We start from the raw sequence: 18,303 nt of genomic DNA, 5'->3' as shown, positions 1-18,303 counted from the left end.
GGGGGGGGGTGAAAGTTTAAGAGGGAATAAGCGTGTAATAGTCCCTCGCCAGACCTCACACATGCTGAAGAGAGTATTTACAGCAAACTTGCCAAAGTAAACCACCCCGCCTACCCACCAACCTTTCCCCCTCCCTCCCCCCTTTTTTTTGTAAACTTCAGATAAACACCATTCGGTCACAAAAGGGTCGGTTTGTCCCTTTTATAGTTGGAGGCAGGCAGTGCCATAGGGAAAAAGTAGGATCAACCAGAGGCTTCCCGGGGCGATTCTTTGGGAAGGCTAACTTCTCTGCCGCATCGGTGGCCCGGACTATGAGGATAGGTGCTTTGGTTTCGCATTTGTGTGTGCCTACACGAAATTTGTTCTGAGGCTCCTCTGCCCCTTCCCCGCTTTACCATCTACACACACACACACACACACACACACACACACACACACAGCTTCTCCTTAAACGCTGCAGGCATTACAGATAGACAGAGGTGGGTTTTGTTTTTTAAATTAACAAAAAAATCAGGCCTGCAATTAAGTGAAAACTCTTTTTTGCAAAAAGGTGCAGGGCTATCTGGGGACACCAGAAGTTCCGTAGGTCCTCTCCGAACTTGGCAAGCCCCCCCCCCCCCCGACGTTTAAAACACTGCTTTCCAGACTCTACCGAAGGCCAGGCTCCTTCAATATTTCCCGTATGTCTTTTGTTGAGTGTGAGGCGGGGGGAGAGAGAGAAAGAAAGAGAGAGAGAGAGAGAGACTATCGTGGGGGTCTGCAAACACAGAGAGAGAGAGAAGGCCGTGGAGACCCCGCGTCTGGAGGCTAAAGCCGTGGGTCCCGGGGCGCGCTAGCCTTGTGGGTTCCCCCGGCTGCCAGGCCTGGCACAAATCTTCGGAACGCGCTGGCCAATGTTTAACCCGAATGCGGTGGCCACCAGGCCGCTTTTGTTTGTTCGCAAATTAATCACCCAGCGCACGGCCGGCGCCAGAGTGGGTTTATCACCCACCGGGAGGGGGGCGCGACGGCCCAGCAGAGACAGAGGAGTTCGCACCTTCCCGCTTTTGATCCCGAGTTACCGCGGCCTCCCAGCAGAATACGAGCCTCCTGGGGGCCGAGTCTGGGAGGTCAGTCATAATTGGCGGAAGTTTGCAGACCATTAGCAAGATGTCGACATTTTCGATCCAGAACCCCGCAAACCTTCCTCTCTTCCCCCCCCCCCCCCACCCCTTGTGAGCAAGAATGGGGGACGGGTTATGGAGCGGTAACAGGGGTGACCCCAGGGTTAAGTCAGAACTACGGGCAAAATACAGGCATTCGAGGGAGGGGGCCATGTGAGGGCCAGAAATCCCGCTCGGTCCAGGCTGGGGCCAGAGGCAAGTCGAGATATTTACGAGTGAAATTAGCAAGCTCCCTTCCCAAGTCCAAAACAGAAGGGAGGCCAAGAAAGCGGAGGACCTAGTGAAACATCTCTCTCCCGTGCATCTGGTCGCTTGAGGGCACCGAGACAGTGAGGAGTGGGGGGGGGGGGGTGTCAGTCGCATTGTGGCTGCAGAACTACTTTCTACATGGAGCGGCCGGGCGGAGATTGGCTGGCGAGTGCAGGCAAAACCAGATCGCAGGGATTTGGGGCCGCTCCTGAAAGCGCCGCCGAGCTGCCCCGGGCTCAGGAGGCGAGCGATGTGGGGGAGGGGGTGGGCTTGGGCCTCCAGAGACTCGTGAAACCCTGCAGTGACCTCGGTGGAAGGCGTAAGGAGGGGTAGGCCTGGCCTCTCGCACCCTCCAGGATCAGCCGCTAGGGACGCGGGGAGGGGGCGTCTGACACCCCAGGGCCCTGCCGCCTCTTTCTTCTCTCTCCCTCTTTCTCTCTTCTCCACCACCGGCAGAGAGACACCAGAGAAAGACAGGCCGAAAGGGAAAGAAGGGGGTGAGATGGCGAGCCAGACGGAGTTCGAAGAACCACTCCATTCTCTCTGGTGACTTCAGGGAATTCTCAGCGCTGGCGCCAAGCGCTCTTAACCATGTGCGTCAAAAATGCGAGGCTGGAAAAGCTTGTCGCCTCTAAAGTTCCGCCCCTATCTCGAGGCCGTTGGCCCACAATAGAAGTGCATTTCACCCTCCACTTGCTCCCATTTCGGAGTCTGGGAGCTGGGGGCGTGGGGATATACAGGGCGGACTAAGAGAGGACCGCGCTGGCTGCCTACACACAGACACACACATCCCAAGCCTTGGGCTTCTTAGCCCCCTAGGCCTTGAAATCAAACCTTTCTCCGCTCCTTTACACTTCAAGGAAGCTCTCCACCCAGAAAGGGTAAAAGAACATTCCACCCAAGATTTCCATCCATCCAGGCAGGGACGGCCCAACTCCCTGCCCCCCACCCCAGAAGCGAGAAATGTGGGTTTGGGGAAACCTCTGATCCAGACAGGGAACCTGTGGTAACATACCAATTCGGCGACAGGTCTGATTCGGAAGACGCCTCCCTCCCCTTCACCCCCGCTGAGCCCCCCCCCCCCCACCCTACCTGAACTGGAACCAGTCACCTCGCCTCTGGGGTGGGGGCGTATCACGGTTTGTTTTACAAATTCACCCCCGACTTCTGGTGAGATAAGTCCCCGGGTGGAGAAAGGACTGAGGCACAAGAGAGATAAATGCAACGTCCGAAGAAGATACAAGGAGGGCGCGCCTCCCCCTACCAGCTCTCCCAGGGCCGCCGAGGTGAGGGCAGAGGTTCGGCCGGGGCAGGCCCAGAACCTAGTCCCTCGCCGCCGCGCGCCTTCCGTCCCGATCTCCATACTCTCCTCTACACTCACGCACATTCAGGTGGAACTCGGGGAGCCCGGATTCGGATAGAAGACGAGATCTAAAAGGGCTGGCAAATGCATTTCAAAAAAATCCCCGAGTCCGCCTCCCGGGGTGAGCGCAACCAGGGCCGGAGGCGCAGGCTGTGTACGTGTTTGCGTGTACGTGTTTTCGCGCGGGTGGCTCGGTCCCGGGGTGCCCGCGCGTGTCCGCGCGCGGGAGTGGCGGGGCGCTCGGGTCCCCGCCCACGGCTTCGGGTGGGGCCCGGGGGAGAGGGAGCCCCCGCACGCGTGTGCCCGGGAGCCCGCGAGCCCAGGAGCCGGGAGCCCGGCGCCGAGAGCCACCCGAGCTCGGGAGCCCTTCAGCGGCGGGCCGGGCGGAGCTGGGCTCCACGTGGGGCCGGGGAGCGCGCAAGCCCGGAGTCTCGGCGCTCGCCTCTCCGCCGCTGCCGCCTTTTGTTGCGGCCGGCGGCCGAACGGCAGCTCGCCGGGGGCTCGGCCGTCCGCCTGGCCCTCCCGGGGCCGCGGCGAGAGGGTGAGCCGCAGAGGGAAACGGCCGCGGCGGCCGGCGAGGAGAGGCGAGCCGAGCGCGCGAGAGGCGAGCGCCCCTGCCCGGCGCCCGGCGCGCTCTCCGCCTTCCTGGCCCGGCTCGCTCGCTCCCTCCTCCTCCCCCTTCCTCCCCGGGCCCTGCCTCCTCCCTCGATCTGGGGCTGGATGACTGAGGCATTTCAGACGTGGGCTGAGCCAGCGCGAGCGAGCGAGCTCAGGGGCTGCAGCGATCTCTCGATAAGCCACCTAGAGGCGACTCTGTGCGCGCTCCCCAGTGGCTCCCCGCCCTCCCTCTGATCATGTTGACATATTCACAGGACAGGCAGTAGTACCGATGCGGCGCTGCGACGTTACAGTTTCCGACACCTTCTTTTTATAACTCGGCTCTATCCCCCAGCACTCGACCTGTGAAAACCACGCCTATGCAGCAACACAATTGGTCCGAAAGCGTCAAAGAGCCAATCAAGAGGCCTCCGGCTCCCCGCAGCCCACAGCACAGCCCGACCTTCTAGAGCCGCCGTGCAGACGCCCGGGAATTCTAGAGGCGGAGAAGGGTGGCGCGGAGCTCTCGCTCGCTCGCTCTCGCTCCCTCCCTTTCCTCGCGCTCCCTCTCCCGCTCCGTCCCTCTCTCCCTCTCTCCTGTCTCTCCCTCTCTCTCCCTCTCTCTCTCCCCCTCTCCCCTGTTCATTCCCCCCACTCAATCCTCCCTGCCCTGCGCGTCTGGACGCAGATTTAGGAAGCGATTTCGCTCACGTTTTAGGACAAGGAAGACAGGCGCGGGAGAGGAGCGCCGCGGGACTCGGATTGCAACCCAGGACACCCTCCGGAGGCTCGGAGCAGAGGAAGGAGGAGGAGGGCGGACGGAAGCCAGTTTGCAGTTCAAGTTTTGATAGCGCTGGTAGAAGAGAGCTTGAATCAGAGATTTTTTTTTTTTTTTTTTTTTTTTTTTTAAAGGCGAGAGACTTTTCCGCTCTCTCGCTCGCTGGCGGAGCCGGGTCTAGCGCTACAGCAGACGCCTCCAGCGAGAGAGAGGGAGAGGAAGAGAGACAGGGGGGCGGGGAAGAAGGAGAAGAGAAGGTAAAAAGTCTCTCGGAGCTGAGTCGTCCGCAATCGCAACAAAGAACCGGGGGCCGGGGAGCGATTCCTGGGACCGGGGGCTGAAGTGTCGATTCGGCTAAGCGGCGGGGCTCGGGCGCCAGTGAGACCCTGCTCGCTGCTCTCGCCTGTGAAACCGACTTCCAGGAGCGGCTTTTTAAAAAACGCAAGGCACAAGGACAGTCACCCAAGCGACTATGTCTCCTGATTTCTCGCCTTGCCCTCTTTAAAAGAGGCATTCCCCCTTCCCCAAAAGACACTTCCCCCCCTTCCCTAGGGTGCTTTAGTTGTGACTCCCCCCCTCCCTTTTTTTCTTTCTTTCTTTTTTTTTCTTTCTCAAAGTATGTGCTGCTGTTAAAAACCAAAACAAAACCAAACAGCAGCTGCGGACTTGTTCCCGGCTGGAGCCCAGCGCCCCGCCTGGAGTGGATGAGCCTCTCCATGAGAGATCCGGTCATTCCTGGGACAAGCATGGCCTACCATCCGTTCCTACCTCACCGGGCGCCGGACTTCGCCATGAGCGCGGTGCTGGGTCACCAGCCGCCCTTCTTCCCCGCGCTGACGCTGCCTCCCAACGGCGCGGCGGCGCTCTCGCTGCCGGGCGCCCTGGCCAAGCCGATCATGGATCAATTGGTGGGGGCGGCCGAGACCGGCATCCCTTTCTCGTCCCTGGGGCCCCAGGCGCATCTGAGGCCTCTGAAGACCATGGAGCCCGAAGAAGAGGTGGAGGATGACCCCAAGGTGCACCTCGAGGCCAAAGAACTTTGGGATCAGTTCCACAAGCGGGGCACCGAGATGGTCATTACCAAGTCGGGAAGGTAAGCACGCAGCAGGGCCCCCTCCCCCAAGCTAATGGAGGTGTTTTCTTCTCCCCCCACCTTGCCTTTCTCTCTCTCTGTTCCCAGAATACCCGGTTTGCCAGTTACTCGGGCTTAGGCAAAACTTAGTTCCCCTGGAACCAGGTACAGACATTTCCCGGCCCCTGCCCCACGGGTGGGAAATTTCAGCTTACCTGGCCCTTTGCAGCCCTAGTTTCTCCCACCTCGGTCCGCACCCTGGATTCCCTACAGGCTAGATAGGATTTTTCCAAGGCACTCAGACATCTCTTGCAGGAAGAAAGAAAACCACCCCATGGCAGGAAGTTCGCTGTTCAAACCTTTCTGGAACATCCTTATGTCTTTGTTGATGTTCTGGGGGTTTGTTTGTTTCATTTTGTTCCCAGCGAGAAAAACTTCACTGCCCTTTTCTTTTGTGTGGTAGTGGGAGACCCCGAAGCTGGCTCTCCGTTTGCCCTTTCTGCTCTCCAGCCTAGCCCCTGGGTCTGCAGGGGGGCCTGCGCTGGCCTCCGGCAGGGTCACAGAGAAATGGAAGGGCATTTGGGTTTGTTTGTCTACACTGCTTCACGTGTCCGTAATCCGAGGGAGAGTTTAGGCAATTTTGGATAATTAAGATGATGTTTGCAGATCCAAGGCCCCTGGAGAGACACATGCTGCTTTTTTCTATATTACCAACCATATTTTATATAACGAAAAGGTCCTTGCCTGACCGAAACCTGCCTGTCCCTTAAAAATCAATGATTTTTTTTTTTTTTATGGCATTGAAGTCCATCAAGGCATAGTGTTGGAATAATAAAAATAAACTCCCTCTCTTGAGGGATGTCTCGAGCTTTCGGTATCTTTCCTAGCAAAATGAGGCCAAAGCTGGGCATAAAAATTCTCTAAACCCAGAAGACGTTACCTCGGTTTCACAGCGAAGTGCTTCCTTTCGAGTCAGGACCGTGGGTTGCCACCGCTTCTGGGAAATAAGAAGCTGTTGGTGGTACAGCCTTGCCTTTCGGGACGGGCCCGAGCCAGGGGAGAAATGTGGTTAGCAGCATGCCAGGCAGATTGGTTATCAGGCCCAGAAGTCCACCCCAAACTACAGAATTCGTTTTGAGAACTCACTGAAGGCCGGTTTCATTTCCCCCAGAGGCGGGTTCGCTGCTCCGTAGCAGGGAAGCTGGACGTTTATTTCCTTGATAAATTTAACTTTTTCTCAGCAGTGGCGAATTCTAGCCTTGACTGACCCCACTTTAAGTAAAATCCTACCCCTAGCTGTTTAGAAGTAGACACTCCGGGGACAGGGGGGAAAGGCCAGAATTTCTCTGTAAAGAGGGCCATCTGTGAAGTCCTACAAGGGGAATAAATTGTGGAGAGATTATTAGACGCTGTAGAGAAAGGGAGTGCCATAATTCACTTGTTTTGAACCTTGAGACATTTCACCGTAGAGAAACTGAGGGTGCTTAACACTTCTGTCGTGGAAGGATATAATATTGCCCTCAGTGGCCTTCCTCTGAAACAGAAACTCCTCAGTCAATCACAGCAGAAAGTTTTGAATCTGATTGAAATATTTCAGGGTAAACAGGGACTCAAACCCAAGAGTCTGAGCCATTTCTTTTTCTCTTCCCTTGCTGTTGTAGGCGAATGTTTCCTCCATTTAAAGTAAGATGTTCTGGGCTGGATAAAAAAGCCAAATATATTCTATTGATGGACATTATAGCTGCTGATGACTGTCGATATAAATTCCATAATTCTCGGTGGATGGTGGCTGGTAAGGCTGACCCTGAAATGCCAAAGAGAATGTACATTCACCCAGACAGCCCGGCTACCGGGGAACAGTGGATGTCCAAAGTTGTCACTTTCCACAAACTGAAACTCACCAACAACATTTCGGACAAACACGGATTTGTAAGTTTCACCGCTCAGTAAAATTTTCTCTTTCTTCACCTTAGCAAAGGCAGCGCTTCCCCTGTCCTTGTAAAATCACAGGTTTCTGCTCAGACTTCTCCCTCACCCTCTGTTGCTAAGTGTAGCAAAAGTTGTTCGATCGGAAACAGAGCCAGAGAGAGGATTCCGGGGTGTTTCTCTTTGGATAATGGAAGGCCTGGCGCTCTAAAAGAAACGAGGGCGAGAACGCTCACCCCTCGCGTTCTGTGGCAATTCCAGGTCTTGGTAAACGCCTGACAGTGAAGTTAAAAACCAATTGTTAAGCTACAAAATCAATTTTAAAGTTATGTGTCTGCCAGGAATTTTGTTTTGAGCTATCCTACTTCTGTTTGGAAACGAGCCTTATTATTTCTTGGGCGGGGGGTGAAGGTTCAGAGCCCTGGCTACGTTGGTTAAAAGGGTGTGAGTACATTTTTGGAAAGATTTTTTTTTTTTTTTTCCTCCTCCGAAGAAAAGAAACTCGGGCTTAGGTGAAAGTCAGGTTTGCTAGAAGTGAGACTGAGCTCTCCAGGATAAAAATGATGTGCATGTTGGAAGTGTATGCATGGAGTCAGTGGGAGAGTCCTTAGAAACTTTGAGGAGACTGGAATTGCTTGTAAAAGTCAAGCAAAACACCTTTTGCCCCCTGCCCCTCCCCCTCCCCAACATTTCAATAAAATAAACCGAGTGATAAGCGAGGAATCAGCAGAAAGATTAGGCCCAGGAAGATGTGAATGACGCGGAAATATCTTCAGCGGGCAGGAATTGCATTTGAAGCCTTTGATTTGATTAAGGCATAAATATTCCTCTCTAGAGTTCAACCTTTCAGGGCTTTAAGTGGATTGGGCTCGTCAATTAGTGGGCGCTTAAAGGACTGAATCATTTTGTAAATTAAAATGCATGTTTTTCTCTATCTTTTAAGACTTTGGCCTTCCCAAGTGATCACGCAACGTGGCAGGGGAATTATAGTTTTGGTACTCAGGTAGGCTAGGGTTCAAGGTACGAACGGACCTTAGATGGTGAGGGTGGGGGGGACCCTTTGGAAACCGAGGAGCAGTTTGGATTCTCCAGAAGATAACATGTGTGGAGCGGAGTGTGCCCAAAGAGGTGCTCCGAGGAGAGGAGGTGGGCTCCAGATAAGCTTGGTACCCTTCGGTGGGGTAGATGTCAGCCTGGCAGGGGTCCTAAGGTCCCGTTTGTCTCACTAAACCTTTTTTTTTTTTTTTTTTTTTGCTGTGTCTCCCCTCTCCCCTGCGCCCCCCCCCCCCCGCCCCCCGCAGACCATATTGAATTCCATGCACAAATACCAGCCACGGTTCCACATTGTGAGGGCCAATGACATCTTGAAACTTCCTTATAGTACATTTCGGACATACTTGTTCCCCGAAACTGAGTTCATCGCCGTGACAGCATACCAGAATGACAAGGTAACCAAAAGTCGCTTTTTCTTTTCCACGGTGATCTTTTCCCCCTCACCTTTAAGCTGCCTGGGGAAGACACTGAGGGATTTACAAAAGAGTTGGGATGGGAGAGGCTCAGTTTTCTTCTGTGATTTGACCTTCAGGGGAGCTTTTGCGGGGGAAGGGGCTCTGAGCGCGTCCAAGAGGCAGGGAACGCACAAAACAAAACAAAAACTTGACCAGCTAGGACTCCAACGCGGAGTGAAAACATGCCAAACTAACTTTGCTAGTGAGCAGCTCCTATAACCATGTTGCCACCGGCTTCCCCACTCCTGGCTTTTTCTTGTTTGTTTTGAGGCTCAGCTTCCTCTCCTTCTGGAAGAAGCATCAAAAACCAGGTTCCAGGTTCTAAAGGCACCAGCTAAAAAGTTAAGGCAAAAGCCATTTGGGATATCCTGGGAGGAGAATCCCATTGGAGAACAGATTTTCTCCCCTAGCCAGAAACCCTGAGTAGCTGGTCTGGTTTTTATTACCTTTTATGCTGCTGTGTTTTTTATGGTGTGTGTGTGTGTGTGTGTGTGTGTGTGTGTGGTTGGAAAAACCTCCTCTGATCACAGGGTCATGCTAATCGAGTTGTCTGAGGCTTTTGAGATGAGATGACCAAAGTCATCCCTTCATTTGAAGGTTTTTTTTTTTTTTTCTCCCTTGGGCCTGAAGCCCAGATTAGAAGTACCCCCAAATGGACCAGCAGGCAGCACCTGGTATGTCAAGTTATGCTGGCCTGAAGGTCATGGGCATGTGCACCGAGAGACCCGGGGAAAGTGAAGCTTGCTGATTCCCCAGTGCCCAGCTTGACTGTCAGCAGGCTGTTCTGGGGGTGGGGGCAGCAGAGGACCCCTGCTCTTCTGAGCCCTGTTTCCTTTTGCATTTGAATACGTTGTCCCCATGGGTGGGTCCTCTGACTTTCTAGATCTCTTTTTTTTTTCCTCTAAGGGAAGGGATTTGAAAGATTACATACTATGGCATTTTGCCCCAGCGTGCAAATGCACGCTCCCTCTAGACCCAGAATCCTGTGAATCTGAGTTGTTAAAGTAATAACAAAACATAGCATTTTTGATGGGACAAAGAGGCCACAGGCCTTCTCCAACCTAAGGGGGGTGGCAGAGCATATAAATGAAAACAAATGTTTCCAGTGGTCATTCAGTCCTTTGACATCTGTAATTGTCAATATTGTAATTCCTCAACCCTCCTCCCCCGCACCGACCCCAACCCAGCAAAAAAAAAAAAAAAATTTAAAAAAATAAATAAATAAAAAATCAAACCCACTCTGGCACAAGAGCAGCGAAACCCCATAAATCATTTTATTAGATTCACAGAAAAGTTTGGAGTGTATGCTCTGTGTGTGTGTGTGTGTGTGTGTGTGTGTGTGTGTTTGGGGGCAGGATTTACGCCATAACATATTTTATGATTAATTGCACTGTATGAAAAAAAACAAAATGAAAGCATAATTTTAAGATCTATAGGTTGTCTCTTTTGACAACTTTGACAGTCTTTCCATTTCTAAACCCAAGCTCTCAAGGCTGCCTGCAGAACAGAATGAGGCATTTCCCAGACGGTATAATTTCAGTCTGGAATCCCTGCTGTGGCTTCCTATGGGAGGTGTAAGCCATGGTGTAGATCCTTGATTTTTCTCCGGGTCCCCTCCACCCTTACAACCGTTATTCCTCTCCCTTTCTCTTTAACCTGGCATATACGAATGACTTCTTTTGGCAGTCCAATTTCTAGTAGACTGAGTTGGGGGGGCGGGAACTCCCCCCGAAACATTCTAGAAAATGAAGCCAATGTCTCTTTCTTGCTTGTGTCTCCTCCTCTAGATAACTCAGTTAAAAATAGACAACAACCCTTTTGCAAAAGGTTTCCGGGACACTGGAAATGGCAGGAGAGAAAAAAGGTGAGTGGAGACCCGTAACCAGTATTTTCTCAGGTAATTTGGAGAATTATTTCCCTTGGACCCAAGACTCAACTGTTAGGAGCGGGGTGCAGGCACTTATATTAAGAAGGTGTGTGTGGGGGGGGGGGGTGGAAAAGAATTGACCGCCTTTCTGCTACCTGCTTGCAAGGACATGAACTAGGCCACACCATAGCGGTCTCTGGAAGAAAAGTGTCAGGGGTAACAGATCATATACAGTCGCCTATTCATTCCTAATGAAGTTCATCCCAGCCAGGTCCCAGGAAAGGACTAAACCATTCACAAAATGCTTTGGAATTTTTGCAATCTTGTCTTGCAAATACGGTCCGACAGAACTGAGGCCCCTTGAGAAATCTAGGATGCTCTCCTTCATGGGTATACATATCATTTAGCATTAAGCAGACAGCTGGATAGTATATGGAAGCGGCTCTCCCCTCCCCCACCCGCTTTCAAAGAATTTCCAAACTCCAGAAGATCAGCCCAGATTATTAACCTCTCCCCTTGCGGGGGTGGGGTGTGTGTGTGTGAGGGGGTGAGCGTTAAAAAATAATTTCCAACATCCACATAGATTTTTATTTTCCCCCTCCGGTTACGATGGGTATGTCGGTAACACAATTAAAGTCCACCATGAAATAAGCAAGTTGGCAACCGCGGCCTTAGCAACCAGTGGGGAGTTTGGAGGCTGTGTGTGTTCACCAGCTGGGGCACCCAGTTCACCCTCCTTCTGTAAGGCCGGCCGTTCAGCTGTCTGTGGCCCGTGCTCTTGCCCTAATGAACTGCTGATCTTGAGTGGAGCTGAAGCCTTCTTCCTCCAACAGCCCCCTCCCCTCCGTGCCACACTCAGGCCTCCTTACAGGCTCCAGAACAATGCTCCGGTCTCTGGCTGCCTCGGGGCAAGCAGGTTTCAGAGAAACCGTGGGTGGTGGGCAGGGTGAGGTGTGCCCAGTGTGCCTCTTTGGAGAGGGTGAGGCGGACAAAGAGGGGAAATGTCTGTTCCGCTCTGTGACGCTGGGTGTGGGCTTCTGGCACAGAAAACAGCTCACCCTGCAGTCTATGAGGGTGTTCGATGACAGACAGAAGAAGGAGAATGGGACCTCAGATGAGTCCTCAAGCGAACAGGCAGCCTTTAACTGCTTTGCTCAGTCCTCGTCTCCAGCTGTCTCCACCGTAGGGACATCGAACCTCAAAGGTAGGACCTGATCGCCTCCAGTTTCTCCACTCCAGGTTTGGGGGTGGGGGGGGGCGCGGCTGGGAGATTTGGGGGGGGTGGGGGTATCCACCAGGGGCCCTGCCCTTCAAAAACTTCAGATGCTTCTTCAAGTCCCTAAGCAGGAGCCACAGTTCAAAGAGGGTGGCCAGGTGTGTCCCCGTCCCTCAGGTGTATAAAGGAGAACTCCGAACCCCCTTCCTGTAAACCTTGGTTTGGCTGAGGCCGGGGTGGCTGTTCCTTCTCGGTGGGGCCATCTTTGAAAACTTGCGCGGAGCACATCTCTGTCTCTGTCTCTCTCCCTCAACTCTCTCCAAGCTAGCAACAAGCTAGCAACTGCTGACTTTTTACTATCTTTGAGCTCTAGATTGAAATGTATTTGGCCTGAGGCGGGGGTGGGGGGGAGGGGGGGGGCAGGGAGGGGATTCTCTGCCACCTGGAACAGGGACAGTGGCTGAGAAAACGTCCAGCCTTAGAGCCAACAATGGGAAAACAGCACTGGGGAAGCAGAGGAGGCCCTGGGGATCCAAGTAGGGAGAGTAGGGGAGAGAGAGAGCGGACAAGATGCTTCAAATCCCCAGTTAGTTCCTGTGTTTAAAGAACAAGAACTATTTATTTGGAAAGACAGTCACACACTCTCTCAGCGGGAAGAAACCTGTTTTTAAGTGAATTAAAATGAAAGTCCATTATGACTTCAGTCCATTTAAACTTTAAACATAAAATAGGATCCCTTTTTCTTTTCCTTTTTTTTTTTTTTTTTCCTGGGGGGAGACCCACAGAGGGTGTGGTGAAAGGATCTGTGTGTGATTGTCCCAGGGTGGGTGAGCGGGCTGCCCCCATCAGTCTGCAGGGACAGGGGCAACAGAAGGTTCCAGTTGAATGTGTGTGTGTGGAGGGAGGGTGTGGATTTCTGCCACTGCCACCAGGGCAGGGTTCAAACGGATCCTTCTGGAAGAATTCACAGATTTCTGGAAGGTGCCAATCTTGCACACTCACTGCACAAAGACTCTGGATAGTAACTAGGGGGTGTTCCTGAAGTGAGTTTTAGGATACGTTTAATTCTGTTTCTAAAAAGTGAAGGCAGTGAACTGGGGAAAGGCGAGTAAAGGCTTTGACAGGGTAGGAGCTCAACAGACGATGGCAAAAAATAGTAAAAGTCCACTAGCGGTTCGGGGGGAGGGGGAGTTCTGTGGGGAAGGGGTTCAGTTCTATGTAAATAATTGTAAATTGAGGGTTAGCTTAGTGAATCGTCCCAGTAAAGTTGTGAGGTGTCATCACTCCCACTTTGCGGATGAGAAAACTGAGGCCCGGAGAGGTTAAGGGGCCGGCCGGGGACCACACAGCTAGTACATGGCCCGAGCTGGGATTCAGACCAGGCAACTGGAGTTCCCCGCTGGCCCAGATTGGAGCTCACGCCCTTCCGCTTGGCTTTTGTGCCCCTCCTCTGGTAGATCTGTGTCCCAGCGAGGGGGAGAGCGACGCCGAGGCCGACAGCAAAGAGGAGCACGGCCCGGAGGCCTGCGACGCGGCCAAGATCACCACCACCACGTCGGAGGAGCCGTGCCCCGACAAGGGCAGCCCCGCGGTCAAGGCGCACCTCTTCGCCGCCGAGCCCGGCGGCCGGCCCCGGGACAGCGGGCGGCTGGACAAGGCGTCGCCCGACTCGCGCCACAGCCCGGCCACCATCTCGTCCAGCACCCGCGGCCTGGGCGCCGAGGAGCGCCGGAGCCCGGGCCGCGAGGGCGCGGCCACGTCCAAGGCCGAGGAGGCGCGCGCGCTGCCGGGCAAGGAGGCCTTCGCGCCGCTCACGGTGCAGACGGACGCGGCCGCCGCGCACCTGGGCCAGGGCCCCCTGCCCGGCCTCGGCTTCGCCCCCGGGCTGGCGGGTCAGCAGTTCTTCAACGGGCACCCGCTCTTCCTGCACCCCGGCCAGTTCGCCATGGGGGGCGCCTTCTCCAGCATGGCGGCCGGCATGGGGCCCCTGCTGGCCACCGTGTCCGGGGCCTCCACCGGCGTCTCGGGCCTGGATTCCACCGCCATGGCCTCCGCGGCCGCGGCGCAGGGACTGTCGGGGGCGTCGGCGGCCACCCTGCCCTTCCACCTCCAGCAGCACGTCCTGGCCTCGCAGGTAATTAGGGGTCATCCACCGGGCTCTCCAGACCCTCCCTCGGGGGGGGGCTCTGCTTACCCTGCCCTGCGTGCGATGCCAGACCCCCACCAGTCCCCCTGGCCTAGGAGCCCTAATAATAATAATTAATAATAATAATAATAATAATTGCTAGGTCGAGGTTTATCTCACTGACTCCGCATAACCTGACACTCCCTCCCCCCCCCCCAAAAAAAAACTTTAAATTTTTTTCTAAGTTAAGGGCTGTTTCTAGTAGAGTAGGTAAGCAGTAATCATGCTAATGGCTCTATCTGGCACTTCGGTTGTGCTCGGTCTGTTCTGCTTTCAGTGGCACTGTTGTCACCTCCCCTTTATAGACGAAGTGGCAGAGGCCCAGAGATGTTGAGTCACTTATCCAAAGTCACACAGGCTGTAAGTGGTGGGGCAGAGGCACTGACTTCAGGACCTTCTTCAGGGTCTATGATGTCAGCTTCAGAGCTCTCATGCCTCTTCAGTGGCTCATAGCCAACGCCCCGCCAGGAATCACACGAGGGGGAGACCACGGCCTGGGGAGGGGCAGGGACTGTTTTTGGGTGGGAGTTGAGTCTTCTGCCTTTCCTTCCAGTGGGAAGCTTGTCCCCTGTCCCTCACCCCAAGCAGGCCAGCCTGTCCCCCAAAGGGTTAATGGTTTGTGCCTGTGTGGGAAATGTCAGAGGATAGGGGCAGACTTCTTCGGCTGGGCTGGCTGTGGCAGGCCTGGCGGCCTCTTACACGGGTCAGACAGCTGTGCTGGGGTGCAGGGCAGCTGGGGAGAAGTCGGGCCCGCTGGAAATGCTCTGAACCCAGCGAGAAAGGTTCTGTGGGGTTTTCTGCACGCCCTTGCCTTTGTTTTGTCTGAGTACATTCGTCTCCCTTCTCTGAGCCAAGAGGCAGGGTTTGCTCCCCTCTGGTGGGGAGGGGGGGGGGAAGGGGAGGAGGGAACTGAGAACAGGGCTGGCTTCTGGCCCTTCCCCTTGCTCCCCTCTCCTTCTGGAGACCCTGTCCTGGAGGGGCTGCCTGGGCAAACAGGTAGGTAGTCAGGGTACCTACCCCAAGGCAAAGGACAGAGAGAACTGGCCCAGGCCAGGGGGCCTGAATTTTAAATTCAGCTTCTGGAACTTGAAGCTGAGTGGCTTCCCGTACCCATGGGGCCTACCTCGGTTTCTCTACCTGTAATACCAGTGTATCAGGCCAGATGATTTCTTTGTCTCCGTTTAGAGCAAACACCCTTCGCTCCCCCCACCCCCAATTGCCTTTAGCAAATGTATGTCCCATAGTTTATACCCTTTGCTACCTTTGTGGCTGGACTAGCCTGCAGCCCCATTTATCAGGTGCACCGACTGACCTCAGTGGGAGAATTTCTAACAGTTCTGTTGGTCAGGTGCCCCATGTAGCACGTTGCGGGCCTTAGCCCATTCACTATCCAAAGTCCCAGTAAGGGTACGAACTATCTCGTATATCCCTGGGTTTTTTGTTGTTGTTGTTGTTGTTTTTCCTCCGTAAGAAAGCTGGGGCACAGGGAGTAAAGTGGATCTAGAGAAGGAAAGCTGAGTGCCCCAGCCCCAGAGATTAATGACTTGCCCAAGGCCCCAAGGTTGGGGGGAGGGGGCGGGTGGACGGTCGAGGTTGGCTCCTCCCCGCTGCGCAGGCCCTGCGGGCCGATTCACCGCCTGCGTTTCTCTTTCTCCCCGCAGGGCCTGGCCATGTCGCCTTTCGGAAGCCTGTTCCCTTACCCCTACACGTACATGGCCGCGGCGGCGGCCGCGTCTTCGGCCGCGGCCTCCAGCTCGGTGCACCGACACCCCTTCCTCAACCTGAACACCATGCGCCCGCGGCTGCGCTACAGCCCCTACTCCATCCCCATGCCGGTCCCGGACAGCAGCGGCCTGCTCACCACCGCCCTGCCGTCCATGGCCGCGGCCGCGGGGCCCCTGGACGCCAAAGCTGCCGCGCTGGCCGCCAGCCCGGCCTCGGTGGCCGTGGACTCAGGCTCGGAACTCAACAGCCGCTCCTCCACGCTCTCCTCCAGCTCTGTGTCCTTGTCGCCCAAACTCTGCCCGGAGAAGGAGGCGGCCACCAGCGAACTGCAGAGCATTCAGCGGTTGGTCAGCGGCTTGGAGGCCAAGCCGGACAGGTCCCGCAGCGGGTCCCCGTAAAGCCCTCCCTAGAAAAAAATCTCTTCATTCCAGTCTCCAGTCTGCAGTGCACTTTGTTGGATGTAAAATAAACCACGGGCGCGCCGTGGGGTTGGCCCTTTGTGCAGTCCTGTCTGGGAAGGGGTGCCGGACTCCTCGAGAATGTGCTAGAAACAGGCCCTGTCTTCTTGGCGTGGTTTATATATCCAGGATCTGACTCAGATTCTGGGGCCCAGAAATGTCTGTTGCCTTGAGCTGTTGGGGTAGGAGTTAAACCATTTATAGCCACAGCACCTCCCGCCACAAGGCTGGTCTGGTTGCTGTGGGGAGAAAAAAAGGTAGCCAGGCCCACCAGGAGGGGAGGTGTTGAAAGGCTTCTCCCCCAGTGCAGATTTATATATATATATATATATTTTTTCCTTCACCGTGTCAAGTAGAAACAAAAACAAAATTAAAAAAAATATACTGGGGACAAATGAATACATTAACATGATTCTGTTTGTGAACATTAAAACTTTATAGTGACTTGCATATCAGTTCTAAATAAATGACTGAGCAGCATTGTTTGGGGAAGGAAGTCCTTGCCATCCTTCTTTGGTCTCTATTAAGGAAATCTGTGTCTTTTTAATATTCTTGTGATGTTTTAAGAGCCGCTATAGGTCTCTTTTTGCATGATCCACAGTAATGTATTTGTGGTTTTTATTTGAATGCTTGCTTTTAGAGAGAAAAGAACATGAACCCATACTCCCCCCCCCCCCCCATTCTCTACCCTCCAATCGGCAATCCCAAGGGGGGGAGGATTTAAAGGGAAGGGGTGGGGAGAACACACACACACAAAGTGAATTTATTTTATCTCATCTTTGTAGCAGGAGTTATGTCTCAGTTAATTCTCTTTCCTCTATATGCAATAACAAGGTTTTAAGAAAAATAATAAAGAAGAAGTGAGACTATTAGACAAAGTATTTATGTAATTATTTGATAACTCTTGTAAATAGGTGCAATATGAATGCTCGGAAAATTAAACTTTAATTTATTGACGTTGTACATAGGTCTATGTAAATAGGATCGCAGCCGCCTGGTTTTGTGTTCTTGTTTTCCTTTCGTCAATTTTATTTCAAGGCCACAGGATCGCTTTTAAAACTAGAAAACACACTTTCTGCACCGACACCAACAGACTTTCAAAAGAGCTGTCTGAAAAAAAAAAGTTTTTTCTTTTTTAGTGTCCAAGAATGGGGGGGGGGGGGAAGCACCATTGTCTATTTCGCCCCAAACTGGGGAGGTGTGCAACTTACCTTAAGTTCCTTAAAATATAACACCCTAAGAGTGTTTCTGAGATTGCTTGGGGGTGGGGGGGGGTGGGGGGGGGGACCGGGAGTGCAGAGGCTGTGGATTGGTTTTCTAATTTTTCTTTTGTATTTGTATTTGCTAGTCTGATTTCTTCAAAACGAAGTGGGATTGACTACTGTCTTCAATATTGATGGTGTTTTGAATTGGTAACTAGAGAGCTATATTCCCAGTTCACGAGTCAGGTGCTGAGGGATGGTTTAAAGACAAAAATTCATGAAGGTATATTTTGTGTTATAATTGTTGATGAGTTCTTTGGTTTTCTGTATTTCTTCCCCTCTCTTTAAAAACAGCATTGAAATTTCAATAAATTTTTATTGAAATGTCCCTGGGCCTCTTGTGAAGTGCTTTCTTTAGAAAACTTTTCTGCAAGCGAGGCTTCTGTCCCCTCTTGCTTCCTCAATCCCCTTCCCTTCGCCTTTAAGTAATTAAGACCGCCCCCACGGAACCCAAATGAGCTGTCACTCAAGTTCCAAAGCTAAAAACAAAAGTCCCTTACTGGGGCGAAGGGAGCTGCTCCGATCTGAAATTACTTTTCCTTTAAATTAGGGAGCAGAACGAGAGACGGGAAGAGAAGACTGATTAGAATCGGGTTGAATTGCAATTTCAGATACTTAAGTTTTAATGGAAAAAGAATGCTCCCCTCCCCAAGTCCGTGGTTCCCACACGAGTCCGACCAAAAATACGGTCGAGGACTGCGAACGTTTTCGTTTTAGGCTCGCTCTCCCTTTTCACGTCGATCCGGAAAACGCAAGTCAAAACTATCTCTTTGCATCAGTGTGCAAAAAAAAAAAAAAAAAAAAGCGAGATCTCGCCGCCAGACCAGGCTGGGCAAGGCAGCGACCGTCCCGGGTGGTGGGAGACCTGGCAGGGCCCCAACGTCCCCCGTGTCTCTGCTGGGACCCTGCTGACCCAGGGCTCCCCAACGTGCGT

At 53.3% G+C, this 18,303-nt stretch overlaps 1 protein-coding gene across 2 annotated transcripts; it reads left to right on the top strand.

Annotated features, from left to right (window-relative positions):
- The first annotated feature begins 2,622 nt into the window (after positions 1–2,622).
- Positions 2,623–17,697, top strand: TBX3 (T-box transcription factor 3). 2 transcript variants are annotated; one of them, XM_045457053.1, is made up of 9 exons: positions 2,623–2,698; positions 3,728–5,243; positions 6,884–7,151; positions 8,092–8,151; positions 8,450–8,596; positions 10,444–10,520; positions 11,570–11,727; positions 13,197–13,873; positions 15,586–17,697. In XM_045457053.1, the coding sequence occupies exons 2-9, from the start codon at positions 4,855–4,857 to the stop codon at positions 16,045–16,047; spliced, it is 2,238 nt and encodes a 745-aa protein (XP_045313009.1). In that variant the 5' UTR covers positions 2,623–2,698; positions 3,728–4,854; the 3' UTR covers positions 16,048–17,697. The 2 variants fall into 2 exon arrangements, with proteins under 2 accessions (XP_045313009.1, XP_045313011.1); XM_045457055.1 differs by lacking the exons at positions 2,623–2,698; positions 8,092–8,151 and having other exon boundaries at positions 3,687–5,243.
- The last annotated feature ends 606 nt before the right edge of the window (positions 17,698–18,303 follow it).

The sequence above is a fragment of the Leopardus geoffroyi genome, chromosome D3 (assembly GCF_018350155.1).
Source record: "Leopardus geoffroyi isolate Oge1 chromosome D3, O.geoffroyi_Oge1_pat1.0, whole genome shotgun sequence".
Taxonomy (NCBI): Eukaryota; Metazoa; Chordata; class Mammalia; order Carnivora; family Felidae; genus Leopardus; species Leopardus geoffroyi.
Note: the sequence above shows the minus strand (reverse complement) of the source record. Positions and strands in the feature narration are given on the sequence as shown.